Source organism: Alexandromys fortis, unplaced genomic scaffold, assembly GCF_014885135.2.
Source record: "Alexandromys fortis isolate MF-2015 unplaced genomic scaffold, M_Fortis_MF-2015_v1.1 scaffold_64, whole genome shotgun sequence".
NCBI lineage: Eukaryota > Metazoa > Chordata > Mammalia > Rodentia > Cricetidae > Alexandromys > Alexandromys fortis.
The window spans coordinates 7,337,401-7,361,750 of record NW_026067976.1 but is presented as its reverse complement, the minus strand read 5'-3'; the positions used below and the strand labels follow the sequence as shown (position 1 = coordinate 7,361,750).

Genomic DNA, 24,350 nt, shown 5'->3' with positions numbered 1-24,350 from the left:
GTTGGTCCCTCTGAGTTCTCTACTTTCCTTTTTATTTTGGACTCCTGCAGGTTTTAGACTTTTATACATTAAAATCTTTCTATAGGTTTACACAAACTGAGGTGGGCACTGAAAATCTCGTCAGAGACCAAACTCATTTCTCGATGAAGGCAAAGGTGGTCAACACATCCATTCTTGACTGAAACTGTCAAGCCCCGCACAGCACTACAAGTGAAAGACGATCTATACATTAAGAAGGAACACTCCTGCTTTCCGTTAAAACGCCGAGTAGAAGCTGAAAGACAATATAAAAGAGATGAACTATGTGCATAAAATAATAATGTTATTTAGAATAGATGAGATAATAAACCAGAGCCTTCCAAATCAAGTGTGTGGGGTGCTCTCTGGAGCTGGAGTCTGGTATTTTACTTCAGGCCACAAATCCACAGGCAACTTTGAGACAAGGAAATGGCTTGGGCTCTGTGCCCAGAGGAAAGGTGAAGGCAGAGAGAGAATGGTTTGCCAACTAAATGCTGAGAGACCACAGTTTCTCCTCTTGTGATTTTGCCTTGGGGAAGATAAAGTTGAGGAGAGAACGGTTTACCTGTTATTTACAATGCTATAAATGTTTGGTAAAAATCTTGTAGTCAGCAAAGCTATGTTGAAATGGCCTGATGATTATTTCAGATTCCAGGCCAGGGCTCAGATGTGTTTATTTCAATTGGTTTCTCTGCGCAGACTGACAGATCTTTTCTGTCATAAGATTTAACTATTGATCAAACACTGTTGGCAGGCAGCTTGCCCTGGAGGGTGAAGAGAGGAGAGGGGAAGAAGAGAGAGAAGCAAATGTAGGAGGGAAGTAAGGGAGAGGGAAAGGGTCTGGGAAGGAGCACACTGAGGGCTGCGTCTTCACTTAAAAGCTCTGCTAAATCTCATGGCTTTTCCAATGTCTCCACTGCTTTCAGAGCAAGATGGAGGCAGCCAAGTTCACAGGAAGAAAAGTTGTGCTGTAACCCCTGACAGATTAAACGACATACAAATGACAATCAGAGAGGCACTGGGGCGGAGTCAAGACTCTAGAGAAACTGGTTCGTAAGCACATTTTATAGGGCATACTGCAAATTTTCTTACAGGGCCGTGTACTGCATCTTCAGGATTTCTGCCGTGGAGGGGAAGATAAGCTCATTATGCACTGGTAGTATACATAGAAGCTGATCAAGACCTTGCTGAACTCTCTGCCAATGTTTGCCAAGGGCTTAGAAATCGGCATAAAACTAAATCCAGTGTTTTACAGCAAAATGTGCATTTTACAATAATGTGTGTCTATTCTTTCTGAGCTTCTACTGGGTGACTTGCTAGGAGGCTACAGTTCGTTAACGTCCGAAGAGTGGAACAGAGAAATGAGCCCAGAAGAGCTAAGAGGATAGACATGTAGTGGTGTTCATTCTTATTCACTGAGACTGAGAACTCAAACATCACCTACAAATTTATCAGCAAGCAGGAACTCAAAAATTTCGTATCAACCAGGTTTAGTGATGCACACTGCTAATTCTATCCCTTCGGAGGCAGAGTTAGAAGGAATAGGAGTTCAAATTTGTCCTAGAGGCCCCCCCCCCCCGCAAAAAAAAAAAGAAAGAAGAGCAACAAAAAAATTGTTTTGGTATACCCAAAGAGCAGTATGGCCACAGATATCTTAAAGTGGAAACTGAATGACAGGATAAGCTGCCAATATACTACAAATGAAAAATAAAACAAAACGTATAAAATCATATCTCACATAGGCCCAACAGTGCACAATGACAACTCAAACTGAAACATGTAGAAAATGCAGTTAAAACTGCCTAAAAATTTGACTCACATAGGTCAGTCAAATATTAATAAGAGCCAATCCAGGTTTTACCTCTGTATAACAATTAGAGGCAACTATTTTTCTTATTTGAATTTTATAGTTTGCCTTCTCAAGTTTCCTATGAAAGACCATTATTACTTTCACCAAAAGTATTAGAAATATTTTATATAAATATGCTATAAAAAAACTTCTAGAAAAATATTTTATCCAAATATTAGAGATATGTTTGAAGTTCCAAAGATGTTACTAATTCCCAATACTGATGACAACTATGGATCTTGTAGCATGTCACTACAAGCCTGCACGATACCACGGCTCCATAAACTAGGTGTAGGATCTGTGTGTCCGACGTCACAATATGAAAAGGAAAAGCGTCTTTTGCGGAGCTCTAAGATGGAGTGGTAAATAGGATACCAGGAACAAAGTTAAAGACAAACGTCGTCTCTGACAGCACCGTAAAGAGAACACGAGAACAGGATTCCAAGGACTCAGGTAGATGTGAGACTTTACAGCTGTGGGGTGGATGTGGGTAAAGACTTCCTACACACTCAAGTTCACAAAATGCTCTGGATGCCATGACGAGACACACGGATCTAATCCCGCTGCAGTCGTCTGATGAGGATGCCACAGGGTCCGAAGACTCTGCCGTGCACAGAAAGCATCCCTTTATTTACGCACAAGCATCCTTCTACCTCCCATCCAGATTTAGCCAGAAAAATGGCAGGCTGCATCGAGAGGGTAAGATGTCAACTGGAATTTGATTTTTCAATTTTTTTTTATTTTTAATGAAATCAGTTTTTCTTAAGAGGAAAAGCATGGTAACGTTTGTGCTAACGAAAAGAATTCCTGCTTTAAGTATGAGCCATTCGATCCTAATCACACTTGAGTAAAGTGCTGACTGTATTTTTCAGCAACTTGAACTGTTTGTGATGGTTGAAGACTCTTGTATATTTTAACCCAAGCCCAGTGGCCTAGCATGTCACTACAAGCCTGCACGATACCTCAGCTCCATAAAGTAGGTGTTTAGGCTTACACCTATATTTAATGCAATGCTAAAGCTGAAATTGCTTTGAAATTCAAAAAATACCATCCTGTGACATCTTAAAAACAAATTTCAGAATAATAAAGAACGGTGCTACAAGAACAAATATTGGATAAATTAAATTTCTTTTTTTTAAAACACTTCAAACTGCTTTTGTCTGTTGGCAATTTCATCTTAACAGGCATTAAAGGATCCTGAGTAATGGCAGTAAACATAATTTGAAAGGGGAAAAATGCCAAACAAGTACACAGGACACGGAGCACATTCTCTTCCCCTTTTAAGCAACAGCATAGGTAAATAAATGGCTGCGACTCGGCAGTCTCTGGGGAGAGATCTAGCTATGGGGTCTTGTTAGTGTTAAGCATCCGAGAGCCATGGACTATAAAATAAAATCAATACTGTAACCTTAACTGTAAAAGTCAGAAAGATACTGGAAGTGTTCTAATTTAACAAGATTATAGATGACTTTTTGGAGGTGGACATTTGGGAAATAGCCACGCATTTAAAAACACTTAGGCTGCAAGACCCGCCAGGATGCTGTAGCTATGGACACTGTTGTCTTCCACAATGGTAAGTTAGGGCAGTTTAAGGGATGTGCTACTGTAGTAGATTTACAGGAAACCCTCCAAGTCTTAGAAATGACCTGGACCTTACTTCAAATAAAATCTGAGAGAGTAAACTAATTGCTTGGGAACAATTATGATTTGATACAACTTAGCAAGTAGGAAAAAAATTATAAAAATTTGAAAGTCATCTGTTTGGTACTCACTGCAAATATGATCACTGCACATAAATTCTGTTTCTTATAGTGGAAAAGTAGTCAAAGCTCGCATAAATTCTAGTGTTTAATTTATACTTTTTTCCTCCAATAAATGCAAATGAAGAAAAAATGTCTGTCAATGAAATTACTCGAATGATATATTTATTATCCTAATGGTTTTAGAAATCACGTGAAATTGATCAGTAACAAAACCTCTATTTAGTAATGGACCAATTACATTTTCAAGATAATGTCAATGAAACAGAATATTGTCACAGGGTAATGGCCTCCTATTGCTAGGTCCCCAGTCACTTAGAGAAAATAAATGTTGCCGTCTGGCTGAGTCATTTGTTTTCGAAGTAGGAGACACTGATCCCATAACAAGGTTCTGTATAATAACTCAATCTCAATCAATCATTGGATGCAGCAGAATAAAACAGGACAGGACATGTATTTGTGAGATTTGGACATTCCTGAAGTATAAGGCAAAACATTCAGTGCCTCCAAGCACATCAACAATCCAATTATTATGTTATTCAATGGGAGCATTAAAAGTAAACACTTAAAAGCTAAGTTAAGGAATGGAAGACCTGTGGATTTTTCAAAAAGACCTACATTCATGGAAGTTTAAAAACTCAAAGACAGGTCAAGTGTACTTTCTGTGAGATGCTTGGGGCCAGAAGTTTGGGATTTCAGAGTGTGGGATATTGGCACATACAGAATGGAGCACCTTGGAATGCAATGCAAGTCTAAACACGAATTCGCTTATGCATGTACACCTTATACACATACCCTGAAGGTGGCTTTACAATGTTTTGAGTGTGGGTATGTGTTTAGACTGCAATCCAAAACATAAAGTCAGGTGTGGAATTTTCCACTATGACATCATGAAGTATTTCTAGAAGTGTTTCAGATTTTTGAATATGAGACTACCTAACCTGCCAAACTCTCACTATAACTGACATAAAATCTGAAGCACTAGACACAAAGAAAACTTCGTATCTAAGTTTTTGTTTTGTGTTGTTGCTTGTTTTTTACATATGGAAAATCTCCAACCATCACCACTATGGCTAATAATCAATGTGTAAAGCCATAGGGTGGGATTTTTATACAAACCTACAGAAGCCAGAGGACAGTTTAGAGGAGTTGGTTCTGCCTTTTTACTATATGGGACCTGGGAATTCAAAGCAGGCCTTCCAGCTTGGTGGCAAGTGGCTTCACCTGATTGCCCATCTTGCTGGTGGGATTCTCAGAAGGGACTTGAAGCTGTTGTAAACTCGGCATCTGACTGGTATTAAAAGTCCTCAATAAATGACTGCCCCGGATGAAAACAAAATCTTGGCTTTCTCATTTATATACAGTTTAAACTCACACAATTTCTTTACTGATAGAAGGAAGGAAGAGGCTGTCTGGTAAAGGATATGCGGAGATTTGAAAGTATAAGTAAGACACAGTGACAATGTTGGAATTTTTACTCCAAAACAGAACCTTCGATATTATGGGGTCTTAACTTCGGAGCACACTTTAGATTACTACTCCGGAGCTGTGTTTGTTAAACTGAAATTGGCACCACGTGTTTTAAAAAGCTCTAAGAAACTCTTAGAAGTACGTATAACCGAATGGCATGATTCACTTAAAATATTTTTTAATTGCTGGAAGATAGAAAAGGCAAGACTGGCAGAGTAGTAACAGTTTACATAGGGCAATGGCCCATGCAGATGACGTTCATAGTTCTCTTTATGTATTTTTCACAGCAGGAAGACTTTCGAGAATTGTACCCAGTCACCTGCTTTTCACCAGCTATTCTCCACATTTATTCATGGAAACGGCTCAGACTTGTAACATGTGTAGCCAAAAATATTTAATCCTAGTATTAAAGTTGGTTTTATATACATGTATTTCACACACACGATTTATATACATGTATTTACATATTTTACAGAACAAAATTATGTTTTGAGAATCTTACAGAACCCTAAAAATGTATCAATTTATTTCTGTTCTCTGCTTTTTGTTCTTTAATGCCTAACAGGACTTAAGATGAAGTTCTCCAGGAAAACCATTTGCCTGGGAGACTTGTGAGGGAAACTGGCCAGATCCCCTTCTCTCTGAAAAAGCCTGAAAGCTGGAGGGAAAGCTGCCCAGTCCGTTTCTTCTGAATGATGTCTGGCGGTCCCAGCGCTCTGTGGTCTGTGGAGAAAATCACGCTCTCGCTGTGCGGGCCATCAAGACTCTAGTAACTCTAGCTTTCCAAACTTCTCCAGAACACATTTTTGGAGAACCATAAATCAATGTAAAGGGATTTAAAGCAGAAGGTTTGATTATGCCTCAGTACACTGCAAGCAACGCATTCCAGGCCTCGGGATCTTCAAGGTTCCTACTTGTCGATTTTAATCTGTTTCATGGAGTTATCAAACAGAAAGTTGTTGTTACTCAGAACTAATTACGTATTAGGTTTTTCTGCAGAATTGGTGTTTTTAAATCATTAAGTTTCTGCAGCACGAAACCTGGGCTCAACTTTTCCGTATTAACCAGTCCGGGCCCTTGCAATGTGCACACGGCTTTGCCCCACCCACCTTGCCGGTCTCCATTCAAACACTTGAAAGGCGCCCGGACAGATATCTGTTAATTAGCGGGCAACAAGAGGAATTCTAACGAGAGCCTTCAGGAATAATTTACTGTTCTCCTTGCTGGTTTGAAGATGGTCATGTGATTTTTTTTTTTTTTCAACCTCAGCAGTGTAGCTGAAGGGACTAATCCACACATAGCGGGGTCTCTGAGATTAGTTTTCCGATATCATGGTGGGGGTGAGGGGAGCGCTCAGCTCCAGACCTTGCCTTCTGATACTTTGTGTAAGAAGCTGAAAGAGGAAGATTTAAAACTGGGCTTATACGTTAAATGCAAACCAGTTCCCATACACGTTTGTCCCACCAAAGGGTTTTTACCTCTGCTTTTACTTTTTCAAATTGAGAGAAAGAAAAAAAAAAGCATTTGAAGATTTGCTATTTGATTCCTGTGATGCCAACTCTAAGAACAGAATTGGTGGTCAATTGGTCCCCAAAGGCAGCTGGAAAGTTTCGCCTGCCAGGTCACTCCTTGCCTTCTCGAGGACTGCTTTTAACGTTAATGACTCTCAGAGAACAGCTACCCAGCCAAGCATGAAAAGCTGTGGCTTCCCTCAGCTCCCACAGCTCACAGGAACCTTGAGATTCCAGCCTTCATCAAACAGGAGTTTGGGCTCTGGCGCTCTCCCAGTTTGGGACTTAATGCTCCCTCTAGCTCCTCCCATCCGGGAGGAGGAAGGCCTCTGAATTCACACACAGAATAAGCACGCTAATCTAATCTAGTCAGCAGCCCCTCCTGGACAGTCTCAGCGCACAGCAGTATATTAAATATTCTACATATTCATTCACCAAAGAAGAAAGTTTAAATTGAGTTAAAACAGAACTTTGCACACTTAGTTGACCGCTCATATATGGGGCATCTGTGAACATTCCTTGAACTCACAGTAAGCGGTACTGCTCTTGAATCTGGTTCTCTCGCATGCTGCCTCAGTCCACGCTACCCCTACTCACTTCCCAATTCAGCTCAAGATAGAAGACAGGCATTTTAGTCTCTAGCTCCCTCTCTTCCTGCAGGCCCTTCCCTCGAGTTCATTTGTTGAAAGCAAACACTAGCTCCTTGGAGAACTTTAGAAAGTACAAACTGTAGGTTAGAGCACTGGCAACTTCACTGAGTAGAATTAACAAAGTTAACGGCTGGAACTTAGAGCTATACCCAAACTTCAGACAGACTTACTGGAGAGGCTTATTTACGCATCAGAACTTGGGTGACATTGTGTTTATGTGTGCGGTGCTGGGAATGGACCCAGGGCCTGGCGTATGCTCAGCCAGCACTTACCTACCACTGAGCTACACTGTCTGCTGTTAAATATTCTTTTTAAAAAATTAGTAATTGTATTTTCTAGAACTTGTTGTAATCAGAATATGATGCCTGTATAGTCTTAAAAGTTCAGTTTGAATTTTTAACTAACTTTAATTATGTATCAGTATATAAACCGTCTCAATTTTTCTAAGATTCCACCATATTGATTTTGTGTAAAGAGTTATAGCTCATGGTATTTCAAAAGTAAGTTAGCACCAAAGCATGAAGGCAATCATTTGTAACCTGCTTTACCTATTTATTTTTGGTAAAAACCTTTTTTCATAAATAATTGTTTCTCTCCAGCAGGTCCAAGGCTAGCAACTTTCCCAATCTTATTTGTGTGGCTACTTCCTATAAAAATTATTGTCACATGATAAAATTGATAAATGTGTTAAATTATCTCAGTCCTAAATACATAGAAATTAATAAACTTTTACTACATGAGAAGTCCTTTATGTTGATATTTTATCTAAGATTACAAGTTGCCTTACTGTTGATCAGACTGAGAAGCCATGAAATTTTCCATTCAGAAATTTTCAACAACGTGTAAACTATGAATCAATCTATTAAATTATTAGACATTAGAATGCAACTAGGTTTAGTCTCATGAAATTAACCTGAAATAGAGAAAAAAAACCATGACATGCATGAATTTTCATCTTGCATTGCAAGTTATAAAGCACTGTTCCAGTCCTTTCAAGAGAAGTCAGCAGGGAATAAAGTTTCTCAATATACTCAAGAAGATACAATTAAATATAGACAAGTTCTCCAGAGACCTTTTAGTGGATAAATGTTGGAATCAGACACATGTCCAACCTGCATGTTTTATGAACTTAATCATTAAGATCTTAATGAAGAAAAAGGCAACCAAAAGAAATATTTAGGGCTGAGGCTGTAGCTCAGGGGTAGAGTGTTTGCACAGTAGCATCAGTGCTTGGGCTGTATCCTCAGCATGACCCCCCCCCCAAAAAAGAAGGAAAATGCAGCAGTTGGAAGTTTCAGACCTCGGGGCTTACAGGGGAGACTAAGGAAAGGGAATATTCTAGCCAGACCTCAGGAAAGGAACACAGTCACTGCTCTGTTCCTCATGCCCACTATTAGTTTCTCCTTCATTCGAATCATAACTGACAAATTTAACTCCTATCAACATGTTACACACTCCTCTCTCGAACATTTAAATACTATTTAGTTTAAATATAGTTTTGTCTACCTTTGCAAAGTTAAAAACTGTAATTTTAAAATTGGAAAATATGTTTTGAAAAGAAAAAGCAATATACAACTATGTCTTTAATATGCAAAAATAAAAATGTTTTAAAATAAATTATTAAAAACTACATAGGTCTACATCAGCACATGAAAGCTAGATTTGGTATGAATGTTTTGTACAAATTCTTTTTTTTTTCTTTCGAGAGAGGGTTTCTCTGTAGCTTTGTAGCCTGTCCTGGAACTAGATCCTGTAGACCAGGCTGGCCTCGAACTCACGCAGATCCACCTGCCTCTGCCCTGAGTATTGGGATTAAAGGTGTGCACCACCACCGCCTGGCAAATGTTTTGTATAAATTCTTTTAAAGATAAAAAAGAAATAATAACTTGGTCACATTGCATCCCTTATTTCTGCCTTGGAATATAAAATATTATAACATAGTGTCCATATTCCTATTACTTTCTATTCTTACATTTCAAAATTCAGCTTTGAAAGGGGGCCAGAAAAGATGTTAATAGGCAGCTAATAATCATATATTAAGGCAGATACCCAGGGAATAATAATATTAGCATTTCTGTCTATTAAAAACAGCAGCCTGTGATGATCAACCAGTGAGTGCTGTTGAGTACCACAGTGTGTGAAAAATGACTGGGAGATGCTAGCCCGATGCTGCCTGGCAAGCGATGCTCACTCAGCAGTGCCCTAGACAGTGCCTTCAGAGCAGATCAAGATTCCTAGAGACACTGTGAAGATGGCCAAGGACAATCGTGGGGCATTTGATTTTGAAAATGCAAGAAATGGATTTCTCTCTAAGAACAGAAGCACCACGCTGGGCTCAGCACGTTTATGAAGATAGTCCTGTCCTTGGGTTTCTCACTGTGGCTGAAGCCTTCTTCCCACAGGGGCTTATTGTGCGCATTCAAAACCCCCAGTTCTCAAATTCCAAGTGGCAGGTGCTTTTAAGCACATGAGAAGGAACATTCCTCACTGCTCTTACTCCAGTCTGCTCTTCCAGCCTCCTCTGATATTGTTAGTCATCTTGACAATAGAAAATCATCAAGACAATGCAATGATTTTACAAAGAGGAAGAATGACAGTTTCCCTTCTACTTTTCAAAAATGTTTTACAATACGTCGTGAGATTAGCTCTGCTGAAGAGCGGAAGGGAAATCAGTTCTCGCGGAGTGACATTCTACAATAAAGAACACCTACACTTCGGCAACACTCTCATCCACAGGTGCTCAGTGCTGGCATTACTACCGTTCGGATCTGTCCCAGAATCGCTTCTGACAGAGAAAATACGGCTTTGTTTAGAGGAAAGTGGCAACGTCAGTCAAACAAGGACTGAAGCATGAAGGGCTGTGCTTTATTATTATTATTATTATTTTATTCATTTATTTATTTATTAAAGATTTCTGTCTCTTCCCCCCAGCCGCCTCCCCTTTCCCTCTCCCTCCCCCAATCAAGTCCCCCTCCCTAGTCAGCCCAAAGAGCAATCAGGGTTACTTCCACTTCGGTAGCTCTGTTATTTCTTGCCTTTGCTAGTGAGACTGGATGCTGACCGATCATTGTCTCATTTACCTGATCAATGTTTACTACGGCCCTACTATGGAGCAGTGTTGCCTTTGGTGCTAATGCAGCCATGGTCAAAACAGTTGACTTCAGCTGGGCGGTGGTGGTGGCACATTATTTTAATCCTACCACCTGGGAGGCAGAGTTAGGTGGGTCTCTGAATTTGAGGCTAGCCTGGTCTACAAGAGCTAGTTCAAACACAATTAGGACTGTTACACAGAGAAACCTGTCTTGAAGAAAATCAAACAAACAAACAAACAAAAAAAAATCTCAAAAAACAAAAACCATGGTATAGATACATCTAAACAATATATAAATACAGAATTATATAATATGAATACAATGAAAGAGTAATACTGGCTACCAATACACAAAAGCAGGAAAATGAATTTAGATTGACACTTCTCAGTGGATGATGAGCCATTAAGGATGTTAAGAAATTTGCCAGAAGAAAGCTAGGAAAGACCACTTCAGAAGGCATGGTTTCTAAAAAAGTTCTTGGGCATCGCATTCCAAAATCCAAACGAAGCCATAGGCCCAGATGCCAGTAGGCATGAAAAGCAGCGTGAAAGCCTGTGGTCAAGTGTGGGACTGACGGTTTTCTCCCGACAGCACTGGCAAGTTACTGATGGAGATGAAGCGGAAGGTGGATACACTGCTTCCTGATAAACCCTGTCTACTGCCTGAAGACTGGATGCGCAGAGAGTTTCAAAACCCAAACTCTCTACTGGTTTTCCAACCCTTCTGTAAAAAAGAACCTCTCACGCCTCCCACTTTCTTTCCCATCAGTGGTATCAAGTTCACAGCACAAATAACCATTCTGACACGGCTTCCCCACCTCAGTGCCTGGTCCTGCATCTTTACAGTTAAATGCATAAGAGAAGGGCTGGGGAGATGCATTAGCATTTAAGAATACTTGTAGCCACATAGCAGCTCAAACAATCTACAACTCCTGTTCCAGGGGATCTGATGCCCTCTCTGGTCTCCACAGACACCAGGTATCCAGATGACACACACACATGCATACAAGCTAAGCACTCATACACATAACAAAGATAAATAAATCTTTTAACAGGAAATCTTTTAAAAGAAATCAGCATGTGAAAGGCAATCCAATTCTTAATCCAGTTCCCCAGGAAGGCCTCCTCCTTCTAGAAATCCTGTGTAACTCAAGATAAAATTCTGAGGAGCAAGAAGGAAACCCTGGCAAGGAAGTGACATTGGCTACAAATGCTACGTTCCAGGGTTAGCTGTCGGACTTCTCTGCAAGCCCACAGACACAGGCCTGAGTCCTAGGCTGCACACCATTAGTGAAGAACACATCCCGTCTATATTTTTAAACACACAGAATTTCATATAAAAGAAACTTACAAATACTATAAAAACTTATTTGCACAGCACAAACAAACCAAAGTTGTAGCTAGCTGATTTGTGTGTTCTCTTCCCTTTAATATCTCCTTATTGTGCACAAAGGCATAAATATGTGTTATGTAACGAGGAGAAACACAGGAAATCCTATATATTTCAAGAATAAAGATCAAGTCAGATCCCTGAAAGTTAAATCAGATTTATATAAAGTTATTCTCCTCGACTGTCCTAGCCATGGGCCATAGGTCTCCGTAGGCAGCAACTATATTAACGTAGACACAGTCCCTACTCCATCTGTTAGCTGTGCTGTACTTCCAGAAGGAACGACAGCTTCCTCTAAGTGAGAATTCTCAGTATCTCACACGGCTGGCTGCCTGGTTTGCTCCTCCCTACATGCTCACAGAGAGATCAATGGCAGCTCCTGAGTCTGAATTTGCCACTCTGCTGAGATTCTACCATATAGTGTAGATGGGCCCAAGTCAGTTGCATACAGGGTCACGGTCTCTGAAAGACCATCTCATCCAAAAATAAGATATAATAAAACAGGATTTTTGAAACTTTGGTAGCATTTGACCACTTTCATAAAATTATCTTAAAAATAATTTTAGTGAAATGATTTCAAGCATAGTCCATATTGACACTTTAGGAAATGGTGACTAAATAAAATAGGCAATATTACATAGACTCGGATGCCCTCGAGGCGTCTTCTTACCCACCTTGGTCTCTCTCATGCCATGTTCGACTTCCAGCAGCTGGTGAATTTGGAGAGGGGTAAAAGTCTCCTGTAGGACTTGGCTCCATATTTTCATCTATGGATATAGTTTTGGGTCTTTTGCTGTTAAAATAGAATGATAATGGCATTAATAGTATTCCTGAAAAGATATGTAGTATTCACACACACACACACACACACACACACAAATGGCTTCCAGTGGGGCTGTCATGGTGCAGGCCTTTAATCCCAACACTCAGGAGGCAGAGGCAGGTGGATCTCTGTGAGGTCGAGGTCAGCCTGGTCTATAAAACTAGCTCCAGGACAGGCTCCAAAGCTACTGAGAAACCCTGCCTCAAAAAAGAAAAAAGAAAAAAATAGAAAAAACAATGTCCATAAATCCTAGTTGAAGTGACAGTTTGAAAGAATGGCAGAATGGTGAGCATCCAAGACATCCATAGGAATAGTGAACATTTCAGTTCACTATATATATCCAACACACACACACACACACACACACACACACACACACACACACACACACATTACCTATTCTTATATTTACCATCTATCCCTATTCCTACCTAATAAAAATGTTTGGTATGATTACATTTTCAGGTTTCTTTCAGAGAAACTTCAGTTACTACAAGTGAACTCTCAATGTGTTTCTTCTGCTAACGCTGAAACTTTGTCAAGGTTCACTGAGTCATCTTATGTTTTTGATATTCATACTGCTGATAGCATTGGCCACAGACAAGGCAATGCCTTACTGTTAACTGGGGAATGAGGCAACGGAAGTGGGCAGTGAAACAGGTCCAGAAATCCCTCATTTTGACTAAGTCATTTATTAGATCCAATAGCAGGTTCCTCAACCTTTCTAGACTCAGCTAATCACCTGTAAGGTGGAAATAATAAAACCCAGTTTAAAGGGTTTGGCTGAGAAGATGAAGTGAGTGAATAACCATAAGGCTCTCAGCTAAATGGCTTGCAGTTTGAAGATACTCATTAAGTATTAATTATTAGTGTTGACCTTGTAATTAATAGCATGAAGACCGTTTCTAGAACTTTACTAGTTGTGAGTATTCCATGTTCTTTACCTTTCTTTTTTTTTTTTTAGAGAAATTAGCCTACTAGTTCTTTATTCATAAGATCAACCTGAAAAATGATTATTGCCCAATCAAATGGTGTGTGTTTAGGAAATACTTTGAGTGGAAAAACACGACCTTATTACACAGAAAAGTGGGTACCTACAGCGAAGATTAAAAGCTGTTTTATGACATGAATGATCCTTTTGGATCCTCTGCTTTGGTACGCCCCAACCAGTACCCCAGTAAACATCTCATTACTGACTCTGGAATGAAGACTCTTGTCTTTTACATAAAGAAGTCTCCACTTGAACCTATGTTCTTAAGCAACAGCCACAAAATATCACCTGAATTAATTTTATGCGCTGTTAATAAATGTAATGTCACCAAAGTTTGTGACTGTAGATTATCTCAAAAAATTGCATGCAAACCTTAAGTCCCCATTTGTAATAAACGGGGGAACAAATCTGGAGAAATGCGGTGAATTTGCTCAGGACAAGTGAACAGAAGGGGCCACACCAGGAGGAATGTCTCCCAGCCAGGGGGCTCCATGCCTAAACCCTGAAGCCTGAGCGCATCTCGTTTACTTGTAGTTAGAGTGTGGTTAATTGTGGCCTGACAATCCCCGGAGTACTGACGTGATTGAACACGACAACTTCTCCCCATGCTAACGCTTAGCAGAAATGATACCATTGCTTTCGTCTCTACCAAAACTATCCAAATGGAGAGCTTAGGCATATTTTTTAAGTTCTCCCATTAATGTAATTCTCTTCCACTATGAGTCAGCAGCAGTATGAAAAAAAAATGAAGGAAAATTTATTTCTACAAGGAGCAACAGAGAAATGTTTTTAAGCTCTGCTTATTTTGAAGGACAAAGGTCGGCCAGGATGAAAGACCTGTGCTGACAACATATGGATCCAAAGGAGGAAATTTAAAAATCATAATTCACATTCTAAATTTAGAAAAATTAAAGCACTTTTAAGAGATAATTTCAGTGATAATAAACCCAATTATATTGATATACAATCTAATTATATGAAAATACAGTTGGGTCATCAATGTTATAAAATAGACCTTACTTTATAAACACAAATATGGATATTCTCACAACTATCCAAAGACAATTAGCTTCCATTACTGAAAAGAATCTAGAAAAGTATTTTCCCAGATTGTCTTTTATTCTTTTTTTTTTTTTTTTGGTTTTTTTTTTTTTTGAGACAGGGTTTCTCTGTGGCTTTGGAGCCTGTCCTGGAACTAGCTCTGTAGACCAGGCTGGTCTCGAACTCACAGAGATCCGCCTGCCTCTGCCTCCCGAGTGCTGGGATTAAAGGCGTGCGCCACCACCGCCCAGCCTGTCTTTTATTCTTAAAAATTAGCATAATGCATGCTTGTTTTTTGGAATCTGTGTACATTATGCTCCCCTGTGGCTGTATTGAATGTTCTGGAAATGAAACAGGTCTTCATACATGAAGGACACAGCTTAAAAGGAAACACCCCACATCTGTAATGGCTATCTTGAAGGACAGTTACAAGGGTAGGAGAGGAAGAAAACATTGACTAAGCCAGTCTCAGAGCAGCTGAGGGTTTCAAGGGTACCAGAAGAGCTAGCTGACTTAGTCAGAAAATCTCAATCAAATGAACACTGCAGTTTCAAATCAGCTTTATCTTTATGGCTAGGGGAATGACACTGTTTTCATCTTCCATTATCTCCAGCGCAGATGTGGCATCACAGTGAAGTTACCAGGATGCATTGGCTAAGGGCGAGGCCTCGCAGCAGCAGTATCACCTACGTGTTATTTTTCTTAATTTATTTATATGTATGAATGTTTTGCCTGTATGTGTACCATGTGCACACCTGGTATCCATGGAAGTCAGCAAATGGTGTACTCCCTGGAACTGGAGTTTCCACAGGGCTGCGAGCCACCATATGGGTTCTGGGAGTGGAACCCAGGTCCTCTGTAAGGGCAACCAGTGCTCTTAGCTACTGAGCCATCTTTCTAACTCCCAGTATCACTTTTAAAGTTGCCAAGATTAAGATGCAGAATTCTATTTCATATCAAAAGACAAACTCTCATTAATATCTTTTCATGGTTCATCTCCAACCCCTCCCTCAGAGACTTTTAAGGTGCTCTGAACAGCAATTACCTTCAATATGCATATTAAAACAATATGACTAACAAAACAAATGCCCGCGAAGTCTGTGTACCGCCAGTAGACAGGTGTTTCTCCTTCCCCGCCTGACTGTATACATAAAGGGTGAGGACACACGCAGCAGCAGTACCATTACCTGCTCGGTGGAGAAGACAGTGACCTCTGCAGGTTCACGCCAGAATTCATGTCGTGATAGTATGGCTGGCTGGGGATTTCTCCGATTGGGAAGTTGACTCCAGTTCCCTGGGTTATGGGTGCTGAGGAATAAATTTTTTTAAAAGAAATGTTGTAAGTGTTTGTTCATGATTATCTCCGTTCAGATAGAAAGTCACTAATTTTTTTTTCATGGCTCTGGGCAAGAGCTCTCCTTATCTGCAGATGTGCTATTCCTTGTATGCGACAGGCAAAACCCCAAATCCTCTAGTCAAGTTTGGCTATTCTGCACATTCAGACTAGATCCCTGGCTACCACTCCCCCTCCTCACCCTACCCAATCTTCTTTATATACTCCCCCATATTAGAAATCACTACATCATCTGTCATTCCCCAGCTTATAGACGTAGGCAGAGCAGAACAAATGACTCCTATCACCTAAAACCAAATGATATGCTTGGTACTGAACTAAATCATCATTACATATACATATATATTTCATAAATAAAGATTCAAGATATCCTATATTAGTTCTAACAACAACATTAGAATGAAATAAAAACCATGATGGTTACAAGTTCTGGTGGCATACACCTGTAATCCCAGCACTGGGGAGGCTAAGGCAGAAGAACAGAGAAGTCAAGGCGAAGCTGGACTATGAAGCAAGTCTGAGGCCAGTCTGATAATGCAGTGAGATCCTGTCTCAAACAAAACCATAATATGCATAATTTGATTGAAGCAAATCTAGAGTTAGGGCAGGGATGAGTAAAACTTATGAATATGAAATAAAACTCAAACTGTTTTGCAAATTCACCTTTAGGAAGGTTTTATAAATGAAATGACTGTCCATTGTATCTTTACCCATAGGCTGGAGTCTAAAAATAATAAGACTTTCCGTCCAAACCCTCTGCCACTTACACAAAATGTGCTTCAGTTTGCACACAATAAGACAGAAACTTAGCAAGAAGGTTATTTGGAGATAAAAAAAAGTCGTGGTAGCCGGGTGCACGCCTTTAATCCCAGCACTCGGGAGGCAGAGACAGGTTGAGTAACATACAAAGCAGTGCATAGAGCAAACAAAACACTCGTGCAAACATAAAAATACCCCAGCAGTGTAGATAGCAGGAAATCTGCCCCAGTCCGTAGCATAACGATCACAATCTGTAAGTTTTGCAGGAAGAAAGGAAGCAGTGACTTGAATGGTCAAAAACAAAAACTATGAAAAAGCCATCTGAAGTGGGCTTTGGAGAAGGAACAAGACAACAGAGGAAGATTTGCCCAAACTGCCACGGCTGTAGGAGTGGAGTCAAGAATAGAGACGACATATAAAGTGAAGAACTAGGCAGCAGTGTGCGCGGCCAGCTGAACCCTCAAGCCTTCAGTAGCTCCATTCAGAGTGCACTGGGGACTTGGCGATAGATTCCTCAAGCCCTTGAAATCCACTCGGACACACAATCCACTAGGCCACAGCCTCTCCTATCTGCCCGCAGCTGAATGTGGGCTTACAGAGGGTGGTTAATTTTCAAGACTCTCTCCTCACCCAGAGCTTTTCATAACATTAAAGTGCATGTCTATCCATTTGATTGGATTTTAATACCTGTCAGGCCGAGACTAACTTCAAATGTTCTTAGGAAAGTATGATTAAAAGGCGTGTGCTTCACCGCAGAGAACTAACCACGGACTGTAGAGAGATTTCTCCACTGAAATACAGCAAATCTATACCCGCAGGAAGAGTCTCAGCTCCAGACTGCCACAGCCCCTGTCTTCTTCTGCTAAGTGGTTAATTGTTTCAGTTAAATTAGTCCATAGTCCATATATTTAAACCCTCTTTATACAGAAAATATTTTTATGCTGAGCATAATTGTTATTTAAATTATTTAGACAGCTACGATACTGATGTTTGGCTGTGGCCCGAAATACGCCAGAAGTTTAAAAAGGTGGAATTTGTTATGACCCAATAACCACATGCTTTAGAATTTATACGTAGATCCTAGGTCTGTGTGGCCTGAGAAGCACGTATGTGTTTGAAGTGGATAGTTGATTGTCTCTGAGAACATGAACAATCTGCCTGCCTCCGACAATAGAGACGTATCAACTTCAGACTGTTCAGACTGGGATTACTCCCTCCTGCGGAGACGCAAGTATGACCTGTGTCACTAGACTTGTGGTCGCACTCTTGCCTGATCCAGTAATCTGTCAGAAGAGACAAGCGACATGAAGTCTCCAGTGTGACTCTGTGTGTATCACTCTCCACTAAACATGCTTTTTGTTGTGGCCACCTCAGAAACCTGGGTTATTTTACAATGTTTGGCTAAAATGACTAGAATTTTACATGCCTTAACTTTTCGAAACATTTTGGTGAAGGTATTAAGGTTGTACAGTACTTGGGCAACTTTCTTCCTATTGCATATAGATAGCTTAATATTCACTACAGTGTGTATGGCCAGAAGCATGCAGGGGATAATTAGTGTGCAGTAAATGGATCAGGCATGATGATGCATGCCTTTGACCCCAGCATTCAGGAGACAGAGGCAGGTGGCTCTTTATAAACTCAAGGACAGCCTGGTCTACAGAGCAAGTCCAGGCTAGACAGGGATAGGTGGTGGGGCCCAGACTAAACACTCAAAAGCTTAGTGTGCGTTCTGAGAGTAAAGGGGAGGTTACTGAAAAGAAAGTCAACTAATAGTAAATATGACCAAAACCTTCAAACAGCCCACAACTTCCTGAGCAACACAAGAGCACTGGAGAAGAGCAAGTCTGCCAGGATCTCTCTGAAACTAAGTCTCTGGAACAGCCCACTGCAGACGCAAACATGCCTCTTAGCACTTCTTCCAGACAGAGCTCTAAGAAAGCCAATGTCTGCAAAAGCACACTGGAAGTGCTGAAGCCCTCCGAGAAGCCAGGCACTCAAGAACCTTGGCTACTGAAAGTTTTTAGACACCAGAAGCTGTTTTTAACCAACTTGTAAACTGGAGAAAATATAATTCGACAGAGTCATCACTATCCTGAAACTGAATGGCTTCATTAAGCTAAAGTCAACATGTACATCAGTAGGTCACATGACCGTAAATGCTAGAGGCTGGAACCAGGGGCAGGTCATGAATCAAGAAGCCAGAACCTGTGACACACGACAGACGGCTTGTGCAGAAAGCTTGACTTAACAAACCCCTATTTCATAAACAATGAGGTTCAACTGTGTAAACAAGGTTGTAGCACGAATATATTAAAACGCTTAGGAGAATAGGGCTTGCAAGCATCTCAGAGACATCTATTTACATATGGAGGAGAAAGTAAATGTTTGCTGAATAAATTAACTAAGGAATGAATATGGATAATTAATGTACTAATTACAAATCAGTAATGTTTGTTATGACACATAACTTAAAAACCTCTAAGAAGTGACAGTATGAATTAAGAATGAATGAAACACGTCCAAATTTACCTTGTTTCTGAAATGTTATGAGAAGGTACTTTTAATTTACATTTTATGTTTGAAATGTCAATTTTTCAAGATATCATTTTGGGCCCTTGAAGTTCCCAAAGTGGCTCTCCTTTGACAGTACTCGGCATGGTGTTATTTACAATGGGGTACAATGTGAATCTTTTCTGAAGGATGGCTCTACTGGCCTTCTCATGGGAAGGTACAAAATCCATGACTGAGCTTTTAAAATGGTGCAAGTCAAGAAAATAGTTTCCTATGCCCCGTAGCTTCACGACTCAGACTCACTGAGGAACAACCTCAAATACCCTGTTCCTTGGGGGCAAGGGTTTCTTGAAAATCACATGTGGCCCGGGATGACAGACTAGAGCATCAGGAGGCTCGTGCACAGCACGTACCCACACCAGTGCTGCAGGGATATACAGCCATCCCTGATGCTGCTCCCAACTTAATGGACCCATGACGCCTTTATCCACTCTGAATTCTAGCAGGAGAGACAAGGTATATAAGGTCCTGTGTCCTTCTCTGATAAACAGGCTTTGTTTTGTTTTTGTTCTGGAACGTTCAGAAATCTGGGAAACTATGGTTCAAAAGACAGTCATTTGGAAGCTTGGAGAGACAGTTCTCAGACAGGGCTCTGCAGCTCCTTGCTTAGTCTAACCCTTTAGGCTCACTATCTCTGTCTTCACAGTTGGCTATGGCCCTCATTCAGAAACTCTGGAGTTACACAAATGAAAAGGCAGTGTTGGTGTTGTTTGTTGGAGTTTTGCTTGTTTTGAGACAAGGCCTTGCTATACACCCCTGGCTGGCCTGGAATTAGCTATGTAGCCCAGTTGGCCTCAAACTTGTTGCAATCCTCCTGCCTCTGCCCTGGAGTGCCAGGATTACAGATGTGTGCCCATGAGGACTGGCGATGAACACAGACAAGGACTAGAGTGCCACCTGACCATCGAAGTGACAGCAGTTCCAGACTACAACACTGTCTATCAAGACATGAAGTAGAAACACGGCCCTCAAAGTGACGTGAACAATCCAACAAATCTGAGATGGGGTTGGGAAGAAAGCAGCCCCCTCCTTGCACGCCACAGTGCGGTAATAGTGGCACTTTGGATGGATTGACTTACACCAGCAACAGAACAAGAGCTGGTTAATCAGAGCTTCCCCCTGGCTTAAGGGGCCCGCCAGGTGAGTTTACCCTAGGAAAACCCAATCCGGCCGGCCGAGCACAGTACCTCAGGTGAGGTGGCTGGGGTAGACAATTGGACATTGTTTGGGACAACAATGCTTTCTATCTATATCCGAGTACAATCTGCAAAGTTAATTTCTGCATCCCTTCACACAGGGCATGTGAACGTGTATATCCTGCATGTCTCCAACCCCCACCACAGCATTATAACTGAAAAAGCACTTATCTACAGGAAACCGATGTGGGCTATCATAACAACACCGAGTACATTTAATTAATCACGCTTCCTTTGATATAAATGCCCATCTATGGTCACGGAGAGAACCGAACTGAATGAATACCGATACGATGACCAATAAGAACAGCCTAAACATTAGTGTTATACCACGGAAAGCTTTGATGAATTGAATGAAAATATTTTACAAAATTAAAATGCTCACTTGTTTCATTAGAAAATTTAAGATTGCTTTAAATCTTGAATTTTAAACTCCAATACTTCAATGTAGTTACTTTTTGCATTGTATTTAAGATTTAAAATACACAAGATTTTAATCATTCTGTGTACTGTGCAGTAAGAAAACAGTTTACTTACTTCTGGATACTCTCACAAGCTCTGATACATTGAAGACTCCGGATTTAACAAAACTGTCCTCGAGGTATCCTGAAAACAAACATCAAAGGAAGGCATCAGCAGAAGCAGGGAGCAAAAGCGCCAGTTAAATTCTAGAATTCATTCACTTTCAGACAAGAACAAACACCAGGGACGCCTATTCTAAAGACAAGTATGAGCAGAACCCGAATATAAACTGACTTTGCTTTTCAAAGATAAGAAGTATAAAAAGGCATAAATAGCCTGTGGAATTCCCCATCAACTTTCCAAGTTTGGAATTGGTGGGATCATATTTGCCACGGCGGTCACATAGGGTTAGGAAGGTTGGGACGCACTCTGACTACATCTCATTCTGAAGTATGAGTGCACCTGGAAGGCCACAGTCTACCACCTCCGAAAAGGGGAGGGTAGAAAGAGAAAGGAAAACTACAACCACAATTAGCACCTTGTTGGAAATGCTTCAAAGATCTCTCAAAACCACCATTCTCTCACAAATCCTTCCGGGGTCACAGAAAAGTGAGCCATTGCTACCAGAGTTGCCAGCCTTGCTCCGGTGTCTCTCAGCAGAAAAGCAAAACCTAGGACACAGTAAATCCTTCTATACACCAACCTCCATCTGTTTTCTTTGTCCATTTTTAGTGTCTTCCTTACTTTTCCTACTACTGGATGTCCTACCCATGTTTTCTTTCAAGATCTAGATGTCTGTTCATCAGATGGCAGTGAATTCAGGCCTTCGGGGTCCACATACAAGCGCAGGGCCGCAGTGGTCAAGGTCCCCAGTTCAGGACCCTGAGGAAACCCTAGCCTGTTTGGTTTCATCTCGCAGTGTTCAGAAGTTTTAAAATTCTTATTTCTATCAAGACTGCAATTATGGAAAGCAAAAAAGTCTGAAATACCCACAGAGGAAATGCCCCAGAGTCTCAGAATCTGTGATGAGATAGGGCTTAAAACACAACTTCATAGCTGACCAAGGGTCAGATTCAGGCCCGAGAGATGATGCGGAACCATCAAGTCAGAGATGTGGGAGGCAAATGCCAGCCACGGTACGCTCGTTATGGGATGTTGGCTATGTAAGTGTATCTTATTGTTTCAGGGCCCTTGTCTATAAATGAGAGATACAAAATTCATAGAGTTACTATCTACCTCACAGAGTTATTATCTATTCAAGGTAAGGTAAAACGTTAAACTCAGGGTAGAAGCATACAGAGTAGAGAAAACCAATAATCCCAACACACGAGAGCCAGAAACAGAACAGAAATGGATACCCTGTGAGCTGTGACACAAGGAGACCCTGCCCCGCAACAATCCTAAACGCTAGCTGTATGTGCACACTATATTAACATCCGGCATAGCCAAACCCTGAGCTCCCGTGGAACTGTGCACAAACAGCCTTGAATCACATAAGTTGTAAAACTTTTCTTAGAAAATTTAGCCCCCCAGAGTGCCTAAAAGTAAAATTGCTGCACAGGCACCAGTGGTGTGAGAAGCCATGCCATGTGGGAGCATAGCTTCACGTTCAAAGTGTTCACCCTTTAGAAAGAACAGAAAAGAAATACGAAGTCTCATTTGAGCCTAAGTCTCAAATTTAGTAACTACTCTGGAATACATACATGCATACACACATGTACACACACACACACACACACACATTTCTATGAGAATAATAAAATGTCCCTAGCTGATGCAATTCTATTGTAGGAAACTGCCTGAGCAATGAGTTCTTCACCAGGCTGAATTCATTTCAGAGATTATTGAGAAGTGACTGTGCAACCAGTACTCTCAAAGGGTTAAAAGTCATAAAGTCAAAAAAATGACAATTGATTCCATTTTCCTAGATGGAAACAAAGATGCTTTAATGTTCTAGGACCCTGGAGGTTTCGCTGTTTTGTTAGCTTTAAAGAGCAGCTTATTAAACTTTATTTTATGGACAGCAAAGGTATTTAATATGTCAAGCAGACACTCATCCGTTATTTAGCATCTCTGGAGCCCGTACACTGTTTTACTCTGCAGGTCCCAGCTGCAAGGCCCCCTCTCTGTATGTGCTGCCTTCAACACTCAAGGTCCCACTGAATGGCCACACGTTCTGAGAAACCGTCCCCTCCCCACCCTGTTTCCTCTGACTCTCTGACCAAGCTAACCCCTATCCTCTGTGCTCATCACACTTACTTAGTCCCAATTTTACATTTCACACATTCAGATTTTCCAAGACACTCATTTTCAAGTATTAAATTCTTCATTGGATTATCAGCCCCTTTATTTAGGGGAGTAACTAGGTTTTGTTTTACTCGATATCTCCCTCAGCAACTGAACCATTGCCTATAGAGAGAGGAACACAGTACACTATTTTAAAACTCAGCTTTTAAAACCAAGGTCATAAATTAACAGCTTAGTAATCGTATAACAAGATAGCTACAGCTGGCATAAACTCGATGGATAATTGCACTTGCTACATCACTCCCTTGAACATGTTTGGGTCCCAAAACATCTATAAATGTGGCCCAATACATTTACAGATGACATGTTACAATGTCAAAAGTTTGGACTCTGGGTACAATATGAAAAGTAACAATTCGGATCAGATTATTAGTCCTGGTTCTGTTGTATTTTAATGTGTAATTTTGAGCATACAGTACAAATTAATAGCCAAAAATTCAAATAGGAACATAAAAATGCTTGCAAAATAAATTTATGTGAGAAGGCTACTTAGCTGGCTCAGTAGGTAGTGTCACTTGTCCCCAAGCCTGGCAACCTGAGTCTCATCCCCAGGTACCACACAGTGGAAGCAGAGAACTAAGTTGTCCTCTAACCTTGATGGGTGTGTGTGTGTGTGTGTGTGCATGCATACACACACACACACAAATAATTTAAAATTGATGAATGAGTAAGAGAATGAGTTTTACAGTATATTTACAAGAATTATATCACATGTAATACACAATGTCTCAAAATATAAGTATCATCTTAAGTTGATTCCATGAGTAGTTAAAATCAAGCAAATGGACCTAAGAAACCAGCGGGTGTGGCCATACTAATTTCTAACAAAGTTGACTTCAAACTTAAATCAATCAGAAGAGATGGAGAGGGGCATTTTATACTCATAACAGGAACAGTTCATCAGCATGAAGTCTCAATCCTGAATATCTATGCCCCTAATATAAAAGCACCCACATACATAAAAGAAACATTGCTAAAACTCAAGGCAGCCATCAAACCACACACACTAATAGTAGGAGACTTCAACACTCCTCTCTCACCAATGGACAGGTCAATCAGACAGAAACCTAACAGAGAAATAAGAGAATTAATGGAGGTAATGAA

At 40.6% G+C, this 24,350-nt stretch overlaps 1 protein-coding gene across 5 annotated transcripts in view; it reads right to left on the bottom strand.

The window, feature by feature from the left end:
* Nfib (nuclear factor I B) overlaps positions 1 to 24,350 on the bottom strand; it is a 216,068-nt gene that overhangs the window by 49,150 nt on the left and 142,568 nt on the right. For all 5 annotated transcript variants that reach the window (XM_050157456.1, XM_050157457.1, XM_050157458.1 and 2 more), the window contains exons 4-6: positions 21,015 to 21,083; positions 15,782 to 15,902; positions 12,414 to 12,532 (exon numbers count right to left, since the gene is read on the bottom strand). In XM_050157456.1, coding sequence (XP_050013413.1) covers positions 12,414 to 12,532; positions 15,782 to 15,902; positions 21,015 to 21,083 — 309 coding nt within the window. The remainder of the gene's footprint in view (positions 1 to 12,413; positions 12,533 to 15,781; positions 15,903 to 21,014; positions 21,084 to 24,350) is intronic.